A 19,964-nucleotide genomic window follows, 5' to 3' on the forward strand; every position below is an offset into this window, starting at 1 on the left:
GACCATCAGAGAGTCAGCTCTGAGGCAGACCACTCCCACAGGCCCGTGGCGAGTGCCACAGGGAAAGAAGGCTCTAACACTGCCTAGAGAGGCCATAGATAGACCCGGAAGTCAATCCAGAAACACTGCCACCCAGGGGCTGAATCACAAATCGACTCTTGTGTAATCAAAAATAAAGGAATACGAGAAATTAAGACACACCGCCTGCTTAAAATCAGGACTGGCTTACAACACCGAAGAGCAGTGGATCGCAGGGAACTGCAATACTGTCTGGACTGAGAAACAGGCGTGCCAAACAGAAAAACAGAGGAAGTGAATGACCTTCACTACTCCACATTTTATTTTTACCTTTTATTTTTTTTATTTTTTTATTTTTTTTTAATTTTCATTTTTTGCATCTTTTAATCAAGAAACTTTTTTTTCTTTTTTCATCACTTGATTTTACCTTTTTAATGATTACATTTTTATTTTCAATCCGTATTATTACTACTGCTATTTTATCTTTTTTTTTTTTTTTAAAGTGTCATTTTATTTTCTCTTCATTTTATTTTGGAATTAGGGTTCTACATTCTATTTTTTATCTTTCCTTTAGCATCGTTTTACTCTATCTCAACTCTACCTTTAGGCCATCACTCTCTTCCTAACCTCCCCCTTTTCAGTGTCCTGTTTGTCTTACCCTTTTACTGCTTTAGATTTTCCCTATTCTTTCTGTTTACCCCTTGTTAAAATTTCACCCTACTTACATATCTAATCTCCAATCCCCTGCTCCAAGTCCACATACACCTCTCCCTTCGCTGTCTGAGTTATCCATAAACTTGTCCTTATCTCTGTCCTTTTGTTGTTGTTTGCTTGAATGTAGATTATATCCAATTTTTATGCTTTTTTTGTGAGATTGTTTTGCTTATTCTTCTTTTGTTTATTTTTTTGTTTGTTTTGTGCTTCAGCTTTCCCTTGCCTCAATCCATATTAGTTGGTGTTGTAGTTTGTACTAATCCTCAGGCACTTGTTGCTGGCATTTGCTGGGATTAGTGATTGTTCTATTGGAGTTTTATCCCCAATATATATAGTCTGTTCCCCTTTCTCTCTTAGTCAATTTCTTGTCTCTCTTACTTTTTTTTTTCTCTTTACTTTCCCTTTTCCCAATTTCATTTTCACACTCCTTTTTTCTTTTTTTCTTTCTTTCTTTCTTTTTTCCTCTTCTTCTTTCTCTCCTATCACCTAATTTGCCTTTCTCTGGTGGTCACCTTTATTGGAGGTTATTAATATCGTGAATACATTCCTGTTCAGTGCCTTGTGAGTTGTACCTGGTAGTGCTGTATTTTGTGCCTTTAAATCAACCCAGGAGAGAGAGAACTACATAACCAGACACCCAGAGAAGAGAGACCATGGGGAGACAAAGAAGCAGCCCGCATATGAAAGAAAAGCAGGCATCACCAGAAAAGGAAGTAAACGAAATGGAGGCAAGCAACCTTCCAGAAAAAGAATTCAGAGAAATGGTCATAAGGTGGCTGAAAAGAATGGAAGACAAATTCGACAATATGAGCAAGAACCAAGAGGAAATGAAGAAGAACCAAGAAGAAATGAAAAATGACATCGCTGCTGTAAAGAACTCAATAGAAAGCATCAAGAGTAGACTAGAAGAAGCAGAAGACCGCATCAGTGAGCTAGAAGACAAGATGGAAAAAAATACCCAAGAAAAGCAACTTCTAGAAAAAAAAATTAAAAGGCAGGAGGAGAGTCTAAGGGAACTTTGGGACAACACGAAACAAAACAACATCCGCATAATAGGGGTTCCAGAAGGAAAGGAAGCTGAGCAAGGAATAGAAAACCTCTTTGAAGAAATAATGACAGAAAATTTCCCAGATATAGGGAAGAAAAAACCCACACAAATCCAAGAAGCTCACAGAGTCCCAAGCAAAATGAACCCCAAAAGACCGACGCCAAGGCACATTATAATTAAATTGGCAAACACCAACGACAAAGTAAGAATCTTAAAAGCAGCAAGAGAGAGACAGAAAGTTACATACAAAGGAACCCCCATCAGACTAGCAACTGATTTCTCAACAGAAACTCATCAGGCCAGAAGGGAATGGAATGAAATATACAAAGTCATGCAAAGGAAGGGGCTGAATCCAAGAATACTGTACCCAGCAAGGCTGTCAATCAAAATTGAAGGTGAAATCAGGAGCTTCACAGACAAAAAAGGACTAAGGGAATTTATTACCACCAAACCAGCAATGCAAGAAATGCTAAAGGGTCTGCTGTAAAAAAAAGAAATAGGAAGCGAAGAAGGAACACAGGGGTAAAGAATAGGAATGGCGACAAATAAGTACCTATCAATAATAACTTTAAATGTAAATGGATTAAATGCCCCAATCAAAAGACATAGGGTAACAGATTGGATAAGAAAACACGACCCATATATCTGCTGTCTACAAGAAACCCACCTCAGAAAAAAAGACGCACACAGACTGAGGGTGAAGGGATGGAAAAAGGTTTTCCAGGCAAATGGAACTGAAAAAAAAGCTGGGGTAGCAATACTTATTTCTGACAAATTAGATCTCAAACTGAAGGACATAACAAGAGATAAGGAAGGCCATTTCATAATACTAAAGGGAGCAATCCAACAAGAAGAAATAACTCTGGTAAACATATATGCACCCAATACAGGAGCACCCAAATACATAAAAAAACTCCTGGAGGATATCAAGGGAGACATTGACAGCAATACAATCATAGTAGGAGACTTTAATACCCCACTATCACCATTGGACAAATCCTCTAAACAAAACATCAGCAAAGAAACATCAATCCTAAATGACTCACTAGACCAGATGGAATTAATTGACATCTTCAGAACATTTCACCCCAAAGCCACAGAATATACATTCTTCTCAAGCGCACATGGGTCATTTTCAAAGATAGACCATATGTTGGGACATAGGCAAAGTCTCTTCAAATTCAAGAAGATAGAAATCATATCAAGCATCTTCTCAGACCACAGTGGCATAAAACTGGAAATCAACTACAATAAAAACAACCCAAAGAAATCAAACACATGGAGACTAAACAGCATGCTATTAAACCATGACTGGGTTACCAGAGAGATCAAAGAAGAAATAAAAAACATCATGACAACAAATGACAATGAAAACACTACAATCCAAAATCTATGGGACACAGCGAAAGCAGTCTTGAGAGGGAAGTTCATAGCTCTACAAGCCTACTGCAAAAAACAAGAAACAAGGGTAATAAATTACCTAACCCAACAACTCAAAGAGTTAGAAAAAGAGCAACAAGAAAAGCCCAGTGTAAGCAGAAGGAAGGAAATAATAAAGATCAGAGCACAGATAAACGACATAGAGACCAAAGAAACAATACAAAAGATCAACAAAACCAAGAGCTGGTTCTTTGAAAGGATAAACAAGATTGATGAACCTCTAGCCAGGCTCACCAAGAAGCAAAGGGAGAGGACCCAAATAAACAAGATCAGAAATGAAAGAGGTGAAATAACAACAGATCCCGCCGAAATACAAAGGATTGTTAAAAAATACTACGAACAACTCTATTCCAACAAACTGGACAACCTGGAGGAAATGGACATATTCCTAGAAAAATATAACCTTCCAAAACTCAATCAGGAAGAATCTAAACAGCTCAACATGCCAGTAACTATGGAAGAAATTGAAGCAGTTATCAAAGAGCTTCCGGCAAACAAAAGCCCGGGGCCAGACGGCTTCACAGGAGAGTTCTACCAAACATTCAAGGAAGAACTAAAACCTATCCTCCTCAGACTATTCCAAAAAATTCAAGAGGAAGGAACACTTCCAAGCTCCTTCTATGAAGCCAGCATCACCCTAATACCAAAACCAGATAAAGACAACACAATGAAAGAGAATTACAGGCCAATATCCCTCATGAATGTAGATGCCAAAATCCTCAACAAAATTCTAGCAAATAGGATCCAGCAGTACATCAGAAAGATAATACACCATGACCAAGTAGGGTTTATCCCAGGAATGCAAGGATGGTTCAATATCCGCAAATCAATAAATGTGATACATCACATAAACAAATTGAGAGATAAAAATCACATAGTCATATCAATTGATGCAGAAAAAGCATTTGACAAAATCCAACACCCTTTCTTGATAAAAACTCTCAACAAGGTGGGAATAGAAGGATCATACCTCAACATCATAAAAGCTATATATGATAAACCCACAGCTAACATCATACTCAATGGGCAAAAACTAAAACCATTTCCCCTAAGAACAGGAACAAGACAGGGATGCCCACTCTCACCACTCCTGTTTGACATAGTACTGGAAGTATTAGCCACTGCAATTAGACAAGAAGAAGAAATAAAAGGCATCCAAATTGGAAAAGAAGAAGTAAAGCTGTCCTTATTTGCAGATGACATGATATTGTACATAAAAAACCCGAAAGACTCCATCAAAAAACTAACAGACTTAATAAATGAATTCGGCAATGTAGCAGGATACAAAATTAACACCAAGAAATCTATGGCATTTCTATACACCAACAATGAACTTACAGAAAGAGAGACTAAAAAAGCAATCCCATTTTCCATCGCACCAAAAAAATTAAGATACTTAGGAATAAACCTAACCAAGGAGGTAAAAGACCTATATGCGGAAAACTACAGGACACTGAAAAAAGAGGTAGAGGAAGATGTAAACAGATGGAAGAACATACCATGTTCATGGATTGGTAGAATCAACATCATTAAAATGTCCATACTACCCAAAGCAATCTATAGATTCAATGCACTCCCCATTAAAATACCAACGGCGTATTTCACAGACCTAGAAAGAACTCTCCAAAAATTCATCTGGAATAAAAAAAGACCCCGAATAGCCACAGCAATCCTGAGAAAGAAGAATAAAGTAGGAGGGATCTCAATACCAGATTTCAAGCTGTATTACAAAGCCACTGTCCTCAAAACAGCCTGGTACTGGCACAAGAACAGACATATAGATCAATGGAACAGAATAGAGAATCCAGATATCGTCCCAAACCAATATGCGCATTTAATATTTGACAAAGGAGGCATGAGCATACAATGGAGTCAAGACAGTCTCTTTAATAAATGGTGTTGGGAAAATTGGACAGATACATGCAAAAAAATGAAACTAGATCACCAACTTACACCATACACAAAAATAAACTCAAAATGGGTACAGGACTTAAATATAAGACGGGAAACCATAAAAATACTAGAGGAATCCACAGGCAGCAAAATCTCAGACATATGCCAAAAGAACTTTTTCAGTGATACTGCCCCTAGGGCAATGGAAGCCAAACAGAAAATAAACAAATGGGACTACATCAAAATAAAAAGCTTTTGCACAGCAAAAGAAACCATCAACAAAACAACAAGAAACCCCACTGTATGGGAGAACATATATGCAAATGGTATCACTGATAAAGGTTTAATTTCCAACATCTACAGGCAGCTTATACAACTTAATAAAAGGAAGATAAATGATCCAATAAAAAAATGGGCAACGGACCTAAATAGAAGCTTTTCGAAAGAAGACAGAAGGAAGGCCAAGAGACACATGAAAACATGCTCAAAGTCACTAATTATCCGAGAGATGCAAATCAAAACAACAATGCGATACCATCTCACACCTGTCAGAATGGCTATCATCAACAAATCAACGAACGACAAGTGTTGGCGAGGATGCGGAGAAAAAGGAACCCTCGTGCACTGCTGGTGGGAATGCAGACTGGTGCAGCCACTGTGGAGAACAGTATGGAGTTTCCTCAAAAAACTGAAAATGGAACTCCCATTTGACCCAGTAATCCCACTCCTAGGAATATATCCTAAGAAACCAGAAACACCAATCAGAAAGGATATATGCACCCCTATGTTCATAGCAGCACAATTTACAATAGCTAAGATTTGGAAACAGCCTAGGTGCCCATCAGCAGATGACTGGATCAGAAAACTATGGTACATCTACACAATGGAATACTATGCTGCCGTAAAAAAGAAGGAATTACTACCATTTGTAGGCACTTGGATGGAATTAGAGAACATTATGCTAAGTGAAATAAGCCAGTCAATGAAAGAAAAATACCACATGATCCCACTCATTTGGGGATAATGAAAAACATTATAAACTGATGAACAAAAAGATAGTTACAGAGGCAGTAAAGCATCAAACAGACTGTCAAATTACAGGGGTAAGGTTAGGGAGAGGTGGGGGAAATAAGAGATCAACTGAAGGACTTATATGCATGTATATAAGAGTAACCAACGGATGCAAAACATTGGGGGGTGAGGGCATGTATGGGAGTGGGGTGGGGGTGGGGGGCAATCGTAAGATATGTACACATATAATACCTTAATAAAAATTTGAAAAAAAAAAAAAAAAAAAGAACTGGAGTTCAGAGCAATTGGGAGCTTGTATCTCCCTCCTGATTGAAAAAAACAACAGTGCACCCAGTTGCCAGCCTGTTTTGCACATGCCTCCGTACCTCCACACTTCCGCACCTCCTACCAATGCACTTTTTTCTTTCCTTCTAGTTGTAGAACTTCCACTCGGCCAGCTTTCCTGTGGTTCTGGATGATATTTGCTTTGTCTTTTAGTTGTAGTTTTGATGTGGTTGTAAGAGGCAGCAAGTACAGGTGATTACCTATGCCGCCATCTTGGTTCTCCTACCTTTTATTTTTAAGCCCTCGCTTTTAAAGAAATATTTGCATTAATTTTTTTTTTTTTTTTGAGAGAGAGAGAGAGGAAGGGAAAGGGAGAGAAACATCCATCGGCTGCCTCTAGCACGCCCCCTACTGGGGATTGAGTTCACAACCTGGGCGCGTGACCTGACCAGAAATTGAATCAGCAATCTTTCGGTGCACCAGACAATGCCTAAACAACTGAGCCACACAAGCCAGGGTGGGGAGCAACTACTTTTGTGCACCAATTCCTAATTTTGACAGAATGTCCCACTCTATTGTTAGGGAAAGATATTTTAAATAAAGTGAAAACCTTAGTGATTTTTTTCAACAGATACTTCAAATCCTATTCCAATTATGACCTTACTTGTAAAAAGAGGAGAGCTGAAATAGATAGAGACATAAACCAGGAGCTTAACCTCCAGGTCTAGGCCATGAGAACTCCAGGCTGAGCCTAGAGGGCCAAGCTGGCCATGATCAGACTGATGGATCCTAGCATATTTCCAAATAAATGGCAATATCCTATAAATCCAGAAGAAGGGAAGGGCCCACAAAAGGTTATTACAATATTCCTTGGTCACAGACTGCTGATTCCTTGCAACACCCCTATCCTACCTATTAGGGAAAAAGAAGGAATATACAGGTTGGTCCAAGATTTATGAACTATTGAGGCTGTAATTCCTATACACCCCATAATACCAAATCCATATACAATTTGGGGGAAATTTTCCTTCTCAAACTCAATGATTCTTAGCATTAGACTTGAAAGATACTTTCTTTTGTGTCCCATTAGACACAAATTGCCAATTCTTGTTTGCCTTTGAATGGACAGATGCCCAGGGACATAAACAACAGCTTACATGGACAGTTCTCTTCCAATGGTTCAGAAATAGCCCACATTATTTGGACAAACCTTGTCAGAGGATTTAAGAGATCTATCATTTGAGGGGTGTGGACAGGTGATCTCATATGTGTATGACCTACTAATCTGTTCTCCTACTGAAGAATTGGGGTGCAAACATATAAATCAAATTCTAAATTTCCTGGCCAAAAGAGGCTTTAAGGTCTCTAAAAATAAGGTTCAAATCCTTCAACAAAGAGTAGAGTATCTAGGCCTTATGCTAACTCCTGGAAAAGGAATGCTGTCTTCAGAAAGAATTCAGGCTATCCTAGGTATTCCAGAGCCAACTACCCAAAGACAGCTACGGGCTTTTCTAGGGCTAACGGAATACAGTAGATTCTGGATCTAAACATATGGAGAAAAAGCCTGACACCTATATGAGACCCTAAAAGAAAGCAATCGGCAGGAAACACCTAGTTTACAATGTGGAAAAGATCAACAAAGGGCCATCAAAGGCCTAAAGAAGGTTTTGACTCAAACTCCTGCTTTGAATTTGCCAGACTTTGAAAACCCCTTCTAATTAAAATGATGGCAGGGGGTTACATTAGGGGCTTTAACACAGGCCTTGGGACCTACCAAGAGACCAATTGGCTACTTCTCAAAAGAACTGGATACAGTAGCACAGGCCTGGGCCAGTGTCTCAGGGTGGTCGCAGCAGCTTGCCCTGCTCTTAGAGTTAGCTTTTAAATTATCCTTAGGACAAGAAATTACTCTGTATGCCTCTCATCAAATAGGACCTTTATTAAATACCAAGGGGTCCCATTGGCTTACTAACAATTGCATGTTACAATATCAGGTCACCTTGATTGAAAACCCTCAAGTGAAAATTGCAAATTGCACAGTCCTGAATCCAGCTACCCTAGTGCCTGCATCCAATAAAAAACTGAATGTCTTAGAAGCAAATGATGAATTGAGAGGCACAATCTCTCTGGGTTTGTTTGTTTTTACTCTGAGAGTCACCAACTCTATAGTCATAAATACCTTACTAGCAGTAGGTAGTATCTTCAAACCCCTCCAGAAATTGTCTCCTTTGTTCTTCACCATCACTCCATCTGCATAACCTTCACATATTTCCAATAATGCATCCTTGAAAAGAAGTTGCTTTTCTGCTGAGGCACCGTAAATACTTACCCTAGCTTCTGCAGCTTACATTGTGGATGCTTTGCTTTTTCACATAAAATTCCAACTCCCGAGTCTCCCAGAGCATTTTCTCCCAAGTAGAGTCTGGTCAGGGACTGGTTGGTGCTCAGGACGGATGCAAGATCCACACAACATGCCAATGTGAGACCACAGTTGACCAACCTTCCACAGAAATGTCAAAAAGTCAACATACCTCCCACCCACTCTGCTATGAATCAAGGAAGCACTTGTCCTGTCACTGCCTATAGCTCAGTCCACACATGGAAGAGTGCATCCAAGCTCTATATTAACTTTTTATTTCCTTTTTTGTTTGTGTAATAGCAAGTAAACACCTTCTAAATCTATGCCGATACTACATTTTCCTAGCTCCCTATATTGGTTATTGTGTTGAATATACACAATATCCAATTTACCATTGTAACCATTTTTTAGAGAGAGTGGAGGGGAGGGTGGGGGGAGAGAGACAGAGAGAAAGAGAGACATTGATGTGAGAGAGACACACAGAATGGTTGTCTCCCACATGCATCCTGACCAGGCCTGGGGATTGAGCCTGCAACCGAGTTTTGTGCCCTTGACCGGGAATGGAACCTGAGACCCGTTGGTCCATGGGCTGATGCTCTAATCAAACTGGCCAGGGCTGTAACCATTTGTAAGTGTACAAATCAGTGGCATTAAGTATATTCACATTGTTGTGCAAACATCACCACCCTCCATCTCCAGAACTTTCTCATCATCCCAAACTAAAACTCTGTCTCCATTAAACAATAATTTCCAATTCTCCTCCCCAATCCGTGGCAACCACCCTTCTACTTTCTGTCTCTATGACTTTGACCATTCTAGGAACCTCATTTACATAAGAGGATCATATAGAATTTGGCCTTTGTGTCTGGCTTATTTTACTTAGTATAATGTCCAAGGTTTACCGGTATTGCAGCATGTGTCAGAATTCCTTTTATGGCTGTATTTGTGAATATGCCACATTTTCTAAATCTCTCCATCGGTGGACACTTGGGTTGTTTCCCCCTTGGGGCTATTGTGAATGACACTGCTGTGGATATGTTTGAGTGCCTCATTTCAACTCTTCGGTAATTCAACTCATATGGCAATTCTGTTTAATGTTTTTAGGAACTGACACACTGTTTTCCACAGCAGCTGCACCATTTAACATTCCCACCAGCAAAGTATGAGCTTTCCACTTTCTCCACATCTTACCAATACTTGATGTTTTCTGTTTTGTGTTGTTTTATAATAATCATCCTGATAGGTGTACATCAACTCTACCATTTTGAAGTGCTTTCTTCTCTTCTTCAAAATTCAAGTGTCTCAGAAGCATTTGGTAAAGGGCTGCACAGAATATTAAGTGTGTGCAATGCTTTAGCACCATTTTTCCTATTCAGTGTTGAGACCAAGGGCCTGTCATGAAGTCCCAAGACTCTTCTAGAGCACTGCATTGCACTGGTTGTATTTCTTCAGCTAGGCAGTGAACACCTTAAAGACAACATAATACTTTGACTGAGTCCCCCCTCCAGTGCTTAGCATGTGGCTTTTCTACAGCAAACACTAACTGATGGAATTACTGCCCAACACCTGGAGGTAACACAGGGAACATCTGAGCAGCCAATGCCATCCTCACACTAACACTCCAGCCTGTGGGAGCTCCTTGAGCCACTGCTCATGCTTCACGGAGGAAATGAGTTCACACTCACCACAGCTTCTTCAGATTGCAGAATGCATGCCTCAGTCCCACACACACACGTTTGACTCCACAGTCTTCCAGAGCGTTGTGGCTCAGATCCAGTTCCACCAGCATACAGGTGTTGCTCAGGACCGAGGAGATGTGGAAACAGCACTGATGAGAAAGGCAACACTGCCTCAACCTGGATGCCAAGCACAGAAGCAGAAAGTGTCAGAACACAGCTGCCTCTCATCTTGCCTTCTGGTCTGCACATGTTTTTAGCCTAAACAGGGACACTTGTGTTCTCATGTTACAAAGGAAAAATCATAATGAAGTTTTTTTATTTTATTTTATTGTTAAAAGTATTACAAATATAGTACATATGTCTCCTTTTTTTCCCCTTTGACCTTCCCCCGGCTTCCCCTACCCCCCAGCACATGCCCTCACCCGCATAATGAGGTTTTTTAAAAGCTATCAGAACTCCTGAATACAGCCCAAGACATATAGGGAAATTAGCTCTCTCAGCCTGAGACCACAACTGCTGAGCAGCAGGCAGTGAACTCCCTTTGTAAATAATGGTCAGTTCTCCAATATATAAATGGCATGTTCCTGTTCTGCAAATAAAAAGTGTAGTGAAGCTGTGGGTTCCACTTCTTTACTACATGCTCCTAACAGTTGAAACTCCCTCAGATAATGGGCTCTCTAGGGTTGTACCCATCTACTTCACTTTGCCAGCCCCATTCCTGCTATTCTGCTCAGTGATTTAATCTCAGACCCCCATCCATACTGGAGAAGCAAGCAGCTCTGATTCTTGATTTGTTTTACACACACACAAACACACACACTCTCATTCACCATTACTAAAAACAACGATTTGTCTCTGTCATAGGAAAAAGAGCAATAACTTATTTCCTTTCCAGGCCAATAGTTCAGATATCCTAGAGGTTTTTGGACCACCCTTCCTTTCTGTCTCCTGTTAGAGAGTAGAAATTTTTGAGCATGCTTCCTCCTAGTCGACTTAGCCTTGAATCCCAGCTGCACCTCACAAAATAGCCTTGCAAGATAGAACACTGTCAGCTTTCTGAAGAATAAGATGACCCTGTAAATAACATGGCCATCAATAATATGACCCTGACATTACTTAAGAAAAACTGTTTTGTCTTAAATTGCTTGCTCTGCAAAAACAAGATGTGGTAAATGTGCTTAAAAGTGGTCCTGCACAAAGGGTCGGGGCTGCTCTCTGGACTTCCTGCGTGGAGAAAGGCAGAGCAGTCGCCAGTCGGCTAATAAAGGCTCCCTAAATTTTAATTTGGTCTGGACTCCAGTGGTCGTTCACTCGCATTCACTTCACAACATTTGGAGGCCCCAGCAAGATAACCAGCCTTTGACTGGTCCTGTGACTGGAGCCCACCAGGGTCTCCGGATTCTCCGACCCAGGGGGAGATCTCTGAAAGACATCCCTCAGCCCTGGGACTGGTAGAGGTTGGAGACCCCGCCTGCTAAACTTCCTGATTGACTCTGATTGGAGCCGCCTGGATCTGGTTCTTACCAGTAAGAAAGTTATTTCTGGTTCTGTGGGCACCCATCTAGGGTATCTGGAAGGCTGGACGCAGCACTACTTCCGAAACCAGATCCCAGTGCATGACGGTGCCTGGCGATCCTCAGTTGGTTGTCATTGTCTTTGTTATTCTGTGTTATTGTGGTCTAATTGTCTCTATCATTAGAATGGGCCAGTCTGCTTCATGTTCTGTCTGTACTCCCCTGCAATGTTTTTTGAAAAATTTTCAGGAATTCAAGCGGCGAGTGGATGACTACGGAGCCTCCATTAACACTTTTGATTTACAAAAATTTTGTGAGTGGGAATGGCCAACTTTCCTTTATCCCAGTGAGTGGCCCCTGGAGGGGTCCACCGATCTAGGGCTGGCATATAACATCCAACATGCCGTTTTCGACAATCCTGGCCACCTGGACCAAATTCCTTATATCCAAATTTGGATAGATATCTTGACTGACAATCCCAAGTGGCTCTGGGACTGCCAAAAACCTCCCCAGAAGTAGTAAAAAACTCAGACTGTCTGGTGTATAAATGTAAGTGTGAGAGTCTGTGTGAAAGACAGTGCAAACCCTGCTTTAGAGGGAAGACAGTAGATAACTTTTAATTGCTTTTCCTTGATTTATAATTTTGCTGTGTTAGTTTAAAATTTTGGAATTCTAGGGTTAATTTGAAGGTTGCCAATCCAGAGAAGTTTAAACAAAGGCTTGTGGGGTTAAGATTAGTCATAATTAACTGCTTTGTAGGCTGCCTTTTTCAGCCCTGCTAGCAAACAGAGAATCACGTGGTCCCAAGAACTACGACCTGCCTGCCCTTCCCAATAGATTTACAGTGGATCTCTCTCTGGGAGAGGAAGAGAGCCGAAAACTGCTCCAGAGTAGGTGTGAGAAAGGATAGAGGCGGTGGAATTCACTCTCAGCCTGCTGAGATAGAGAAGCCCTAGGCTGGGGGACAGGGGATAGTTGGAGATATCAGAAGTGGTGAAGGTTGAGATCTTCTGGGGCCTTGGAGTAAGGAAGGAAAATCTGGGAAGGAGAGCAGCTGTTCCTTAAGTGTAAAAAGCCTGGTTATACGGGATCTCAGACCGCTTGCCTTATTTCCCCTGCTAAGGACAGAGTAAATGGTTAATGCAGAAAAGGGGGGTGTCGGCGGGGAGAGCAGGGGGAGATAGGTTTTTGTTGATTTTGCTGGCTACAACCCACTCTGCTGGCATCCTTGGTTTCCTGCTTATCTGAATTATGCTAGACTCAGGCTTTCTACAAAACACAGTGGATCTTCCTCTGCCCCATTTTATTCTTTTTAACCCTTCCAATACACATAAAGAAAATCTCATTGTCCAACCCTGGCAGGGCTGGGTTACTGGGTACTTCTTGGGCGGTGGTGGAATATTCAGCAAAGGAACTTTAAGATGTAATATCTTTAATGTTATAACTAGTTTAAATTTTAAAAATCTCTGTCTCTCAAAAAGAAATATTTTTACCTACTCTTAGTTTTATCACAGAAGGTCTATAAGTCATAAATGTTAATCTAAGAAATTCTGGCTGTTTACTTTTTAGGATTCATTAAAGGATTGAGGTTTCTAAGAATAAGGAATGCTGAGTAGAAGGTCTGAGGCATGGTTATGCATTTTTAAAGGACATAGAAAGAAGGTTTGAAGGCTAATTTGGAAGTGTAAAATTTATAAAGGTTGTGTATGTAATAAGAAGGAGAAGAGAAATGTTGAAAGGAAATCAAATAATACAGGCCAGTAAGCCAGGAAGAGTAAATAATTTACATTCTGCCTCCCTAAACAGAGAGTAAATAGTTATGCCAAAGTACTTAGGGAGGGACTGATAAAAGAAATCTTACAGTTACTGTTTGTTCAGAAAATATTACTTTGGAAAGTCCATAAAAAGGACTGGCAAGAAAAATTCTATCTTAAAGCAGGTCAGTGTATTTTTCTCCTTATACAATTCCTCCAAAATCTGGCAATACTTAATAAATAAATCATGGCAATACATTTCTTTGCATAAATCCAATAAGACCGGTTTCCAGTAGTCATTTTATTAACCAGAAACTTTGACTGGAGTATCATGTTTTAAAGAGCCCTGCCTGAACTCTGAAGACTTGAAGCCAATAAGAGTGCCTTGGAGAAAGTCTGGTACCCTGCTTGATAGCCCTGAAAATAGCTGGTGCTGGAGCATCAGGCCCATACCCTACCATCACTGGTGGTTGGTCAGAGTAGAAGGGGAGCAAAGGGCGCCTCTGCATCCCTGCGGGACCCCCACGCACTCTGATCCGCGACGAGTAGGAGGGCTGAGATGGGCCTTGAAGCCTAGGGCATGGGCCCTGGTAGAGCCACTACAGGTCAGGACTTCACCTAACTCAGCAGATACTACAGGCAGGCCTGACGGCAGCTGGATGGCTTGACTTCCTGGCCCTACCGAGCACATTAAGATTCAATCATGAAATTCTGGCAAAGGTAGTCAGTTACCATTCTTGTTATGTTTATGCAAACAATCAGGCCAAATTAAATACAATAGATAAATTAGTCTTGATTTGTCTCTTTTTATAAACATGGGGGTAATTTTGAGGAGAAAAAAATCCATTTCAATAGAAGTTATTAAAACTGAAAGGTTTTCTTTCCCTTCCACCAGACCATTTGTTACAGTTTGTCTCTGCCAGGTCACAAGCCCACCTCCTTCTGTGCCCAGGCCTCATTGTCCCTCTGACAGATAGCAAGGATCTCTTGGCTCTGAGAGAAACCTCTGACCCACCTCGGCAGGAAGTAGCTAGAAGAGCCCACTGACATCCATTTTCCCTAAAAGAATTCAGAGCCAGGATCCTTGAGGTAATATATTAGGCAGTTAGACAGATATGAGCAGAGCAAGGACGATGGGCCAACTAGCACTACCAGATATAATTAAGTCTTTCCATCTCTACCTATGTGATACAAGGGGACTCCCTATAAGCAAGAGGGAATGAGGCTACAGATGAAGCAGCCCGGGAGGCTGCCCTAAAACCAGTGGGGCCTCTACAGATCCTAGTGACTCTTACAAACCCTGACCTACCCACCTCACCAGCTTACATGGAAACCCAATCTAGAAAAGCTGAAATCCATAACCAATCTTTACTCAAGTTCTTACAGGCTTTACAGTCTACCCAGAAAGCAGTCCAGAAGCATGTCCAAGGTACTCTGCCTATACCAACTTCTGATCCGGTCCATCCTTCTACCCTGGTGACTCTGTTTGCGTAAAGAAATTTTCCACACAAGGACTGAATCCTACCTTGAAAGGACCACCTCCACAGCAGTCAAGGTCAACGGGATTCCGACGTGGCTTCATCACACCTGGCTTAAAACAGCCCAGGCAAAATAGAGAGTCCAGGACTCTTCGGACCCTCTATAGATTAGTCCTGGCCCTCATTCTGGGCCCTTATCTTATAAACAGGCCCACTGACTTTATTCAGCAGAGAATTAATTCTATCAAGCTTATAGTCTTCATGGTTCAATATAACTCCCTCGCCAACAATGACCCAAAAGAGTCAATCATTTGACTCATGTACATAAAACCAGTGGGGAATGTTAGAGAGTAGAAATTTTTGAGCATGCTCCCTCCTAGTCGACTAACCTTGAATCCCAGCTGCACCTCACAAAATAGCCTTGCAAGATAGAACACTGTCAGCTTTCTGAAGAATAAGATGACCCTGTAAATAACATGGTCATCAATAATAGGACCCTGACATTACTTAAGAAAAACTGTTTTGTCTTAAATTGCTTGCTCTGCAAAAACAAGATGTGGTAAATGTGCTTAAAAGTGGTCCTGCACAAAGGATTGGGGCTGCTCTCTGGACTCCCTGTGTGGAGAAAGGCAGAGCAGTCGCCGGCCAGCTAATAAAGGCTCCCTAAATTTTAATTTGGTCTGGACTCTCCAGTGGTCATTCACTGGCGTTCGCTCCACAACATTTCCATCTTCACACCAATTAGAAGCAAATAGACAACTAAATCTGTATTTATCTGCAAAGCAACTCATAATCATTCACACCTCCCTATTTATGTTTCACTCCCTAGAATCACACAGGGGCAATGGGGATAGTAGTGTGGGATGAGGGTAGAGAGGCAGGTGAAGTGCCAAACCCAGCCAGAGCCTTCAAGGCAAGAAGGAGTCTTCAAGGCAAAGATTAGAAAGGATTTGTAATTTATCAATAGAGCAAAGAAATGTACCCGTATGTTCATTGTAGCATCATTTACAGTAGCCAAGATTTGGAAACAGCCCAAATGCCCATGAGTAGATGATTGGTTAAAAAAAAGTTGTGGTACATTTGCACAATGAAATACTATGTGGCTGTCAAAAAAGAAGGGAACCTTACCTTTTGCAACAGCATGGATGGACCTGGAGATTTTTATGCTAAGTGAAATAGCCAGTCAGAGAAAGACAAGAACCATATGATTTCATTCATATGTGGACTCTAATGAACAAAATAAACTAACAAACAAAATAGAAACACTCTCATAGATAGAGAGCAGATTGACAGCTATCAGAGGGGTGGGGGGTTGCAGGCCTAGGTAAAAGAGATGAGGGATTAAGCAAAAACTCCCACAAAATATGGAAACAGACAACATTACCGTTATTACCAGAGGGAAAGAGGGTTGGAGGAAGTAAAAGAGGGTGTAGGGGGGATAAATAGTTATGAAAGGAGACTTAACTTGGGATGGTGAACACACAATACAATATACAGATGATATATTATAGAATTGTACACCAGAAGCCTAGATAATTTTATTAACCAACTTTACCCCAATAAGATCAATTAAAAAAGACTGTATTCCATTTTTAAAAAGTGAAGAGATAGCACTTAAGCAAGTGAAATGTCATGATTAAGGTAGAATTTTTAAAATAACCCTCTGACTTCCGTATGGACAAGGGGTTGGAGTGTGGCAAAGTGGATGCAGGGAGAATAAACAGCCATGCTATTCCTTCAGGTATTTATTTTGTTGTGGTGGTTGTTAGTCCCCACCTGAGGATAATTTTTGCATTGCTTTTCAGAGAATGGAAAGGAGGGAGGGGGGAGGGGGAGAGAGACAAGAGAGATAGAAACATCGATGTGAGAGAGACACATAGATTGATTGCCACCCCCGCCCTTGTGTCCCAATCAGGGCCAGAGGATGGAACCTGCAACCCATGTACGTGCCCTTGATCAGAAATTGAACCTGCAACCCTTAAGTGTAAGGGGTGTGTGTATGAGAGAGAGAGAGAGAGAGAGAGAGAGAGAGAGAGAGAGACTCTAACCACTGGGAACACCGGTCAGGGCCAGTGTGTATTTTTGAGCACTAATGTGTGCTAAGACACTTCTTAAGGCATTGCAGTGAAAATGGCAAGACAAACACAAATCCTGCCCTTGGAAGTTGATGATCTTGGAAGCCATTGCAATATCCAAAAGAAGTGATTGTGGTTGTTGGATCTGGGCTGGTAGAGTGAAGCTGAGGAAAGTGGACAATGGCTTGTAGTAAAGTAGGCAAAATTGATAAGATCAGGGATGGGGTGGGTATGAGGAGCAAGAGACAAAGCTAAGACATCTTAGAGTGGTGGGCTGTCAACAATGCAGCTGTGCTATGGAACAGGGCTGCAGGGATGACCAAGACATCCTGTGCTCAACTCAGGGCACACCAGTCTGATTCATGTGTGGGCTCAAGACAAACACTTTAGAATAAAACTACCAGAAATTTCCTGTGACAATTCGATCTATACAAAATGTCCTGATGGGTTCCAGCCCAGTAGCCATCATTGTACGTGATGAAACTCTCAGATTCACATCTATGAGCATGGCCAATGAGGAAATGGAAGCTTTTGAAGGTCATGTCTTTTTTGACCAGCAAATGACTTGTTTTCAGTTCCCCTTCATCCAAGTCTCTATACAATACTTCCCAAATAGCTGGACTCTGATCTATTCTGCCTTCTCACTTGTCATGGGTTGAATTGGGCTCCCCACAAAAAAATTCATACGTTGAAGGTTTAACTACTAGGACTTCAGAGTGTGACTGTATTTGGAGATGGGCTTTTTAAATAGGTCATTAAGCTAAAATGAAGTCATTAGAGTAGGCCCTAATCATCCTTGTAAGAAGCAGAGATCAGACATGCAGAGAAAGACCATGTGAGCACATGGGGAGAAAATGCCATCTACACCCAAGGAAACAATCCACAGTAGAAACAAGCCCTGCCCAGACCTTCATGTTAAACTTACAGCCCCCAGGACTGTGAAAAATATATATTTCTGTTTTTTAAGCTCCTCAGTCTGTAGTACATTGCTATGGCAGCCCTGAGAAACTAATAAACCACTGATCTGGCCCCTGAGATATTCCTCCAGCTCTCTCTCTCTCTCTCTCTCTCTCTCTCTCTCTCTCTCTCTCTCTCACACACACACACACACACACACACACACACACACACACACACACACACATACACACACACACACACACCACAGAGAGATTCTTACCACAATCTCTGAATGTTACATCCAGGATTCTGGAGCATTTCACATAACACCTTCATCCCTACATCCCCCAGAGGATTGCCACTGAGGTTCAATTCAGTGAGGTTCTGGTTAGCACCCAGGACAGAGAAGAGGCTCCGACAAATGCTGGAAGTGAGATAGCAGTTCACCCATCTAGACGGGAAGGAAAAGCAGAAGAAAATCAGTCTTTAAGAACAGCAAACAAGCAAAGGGTCCAGGAGTGCCTGGTACCCATTGAGACAATGGCTTCCCAGAGATGAAGAAATAAATCACCAAATCAAAGGTTCTACAGCAGCAGTTCTCAACCTGTGGGTTGCGACCCACAGGTTGAGAACCGTTAGCAGGGTCTCCTAAGACCATCAGAAAACACAGATATTTACATTACGATTCATAACAGTAGCAAAATTACAGTTATGAAGTAGCAACGAAAATAATTTTATGGTTGGGGGTCACCACAACATGAAGAACTGTATTAAAGGGTCGTGGCATTAGAAAAGTTGAGAACCACTGCCTAGGCCTGTGGTCGGCAAACTGCGGCTAGCGAGCCACCTGCGGCTCTTTGGCCCCTTGAGTGTGGCCCTTCCACAAAATACCACGGCCTGGGTGAGTCTATTTTGAAGAAGTGGTGTTAGAAGAAATTTAAGTTTAAAATATTTGGCTCTCAAAAGAAATTTCAGTCATTGTACTGTTGATATTTGGCTCTGTTGACTAATGAGTTTGCCGACCACTGGCCTAGGCCAAGCCACACCCTGGGAATAACATCAGACTCTCAGTGGTAGGACCAGATGCATCAATATTTCTAAGATTTTTCAGGTGATTCCAATGTGCAGCTCTTGCTCAAATGCAGAGTCTGACTCCACAGGTCTAGGGTTTGGCCTGCACTTCTTTTAAAAAAATATTTTACATGTTTTTATTGATTTCAGATAGAGGAAGGGGAAGGAGAGAGGGATAGAAACATCAATGGTGAGAGAGAATAATTGACCGGCTGCCTCCTGCTGGGGATCAAGCCCCCAACCCGGGCATGTGCCCTGACTGCGAATCAAACTGTGATCTCCTGGTCCATGGGTTAATGCTCAACCACAGAGCCATACCAACCAGGCATGGGCCTGCACCTCTAACTGGCACTGAGTGGATGCCCCTGCCACTGGTCCCAAGAAGGTTCTAGAACACATGAAGCAAGCACCTGCCCTCAGAAGAAGGGAGCTGGGGTCTGGAGACTGTGTCAGGCCTTTCATTGGGTGTTTCAGAGTCTCTGCGAGCCTTCCTCACAGCTGTGGGTTCTTGGTCAGGTCTTACTTTTAGGGCTTTAATGAGCAGGTCTGCTTCCTTCTCTCTCCACCTTCCCCATCTTCTTTCTAGCTATTTGAAACTATTTGCCACCATGGAAGCATATCCCACTTTCCCACCTCCCACCCCCTGAGCCTCTGATCTTCTGTCTGGGCTGCCTCTGTCCCACTCAACTCTCTCATGCCCCATCCTTTAGCATCTGGCAGGTCGG

General features: G+C 41.7%; 1 protein-coding gene across 2 annotated transcripts in view; it reads right to left on the reverse strand.

Moving 5' to 3' along the window:
* NLRP3 (NLR family pyrin domain containing 3) overlaps positions 1-19,964 on the reverse strand; it is a gene marked incomplete at its 5' end in the record, with an annotated part of 58,163 nt that overhangs the window by 31,564 nt on the left and 6,635 nt on the right. The window contains 3 exons of one of the 2 annotated variants that reach the window (XM_080676673.1): positions 8,739-8,909; positions 10,454-10,624; positions 18,449-18,619. In XM_080676673.1, the coding sequence (XP_080532799.1) occupies positions 8,739-8,909; positions 10,454-10,624; positions 18,449-18,619 (513 nt within the window). The remainder of the gene's footprint in view (positions 1-8,738; positions 8,910-10,453; positions 10,625-18,448; positions 18,620-19,964) is intronic. The other variant, XM_080676672.1, reaches the window with a different exon arrangement.

This window comes from Plecotus auritus (assembly GCF_963455305.1).
Source record: "Plecotus auritus genome assembly, chromosome: 6".
Lineage (NCBI taxonomy): Eukaryota > Metazoa > Chordata > Mammalia > Chiroptera > Vespertilionidae > Plecotus > Plecotus auritus.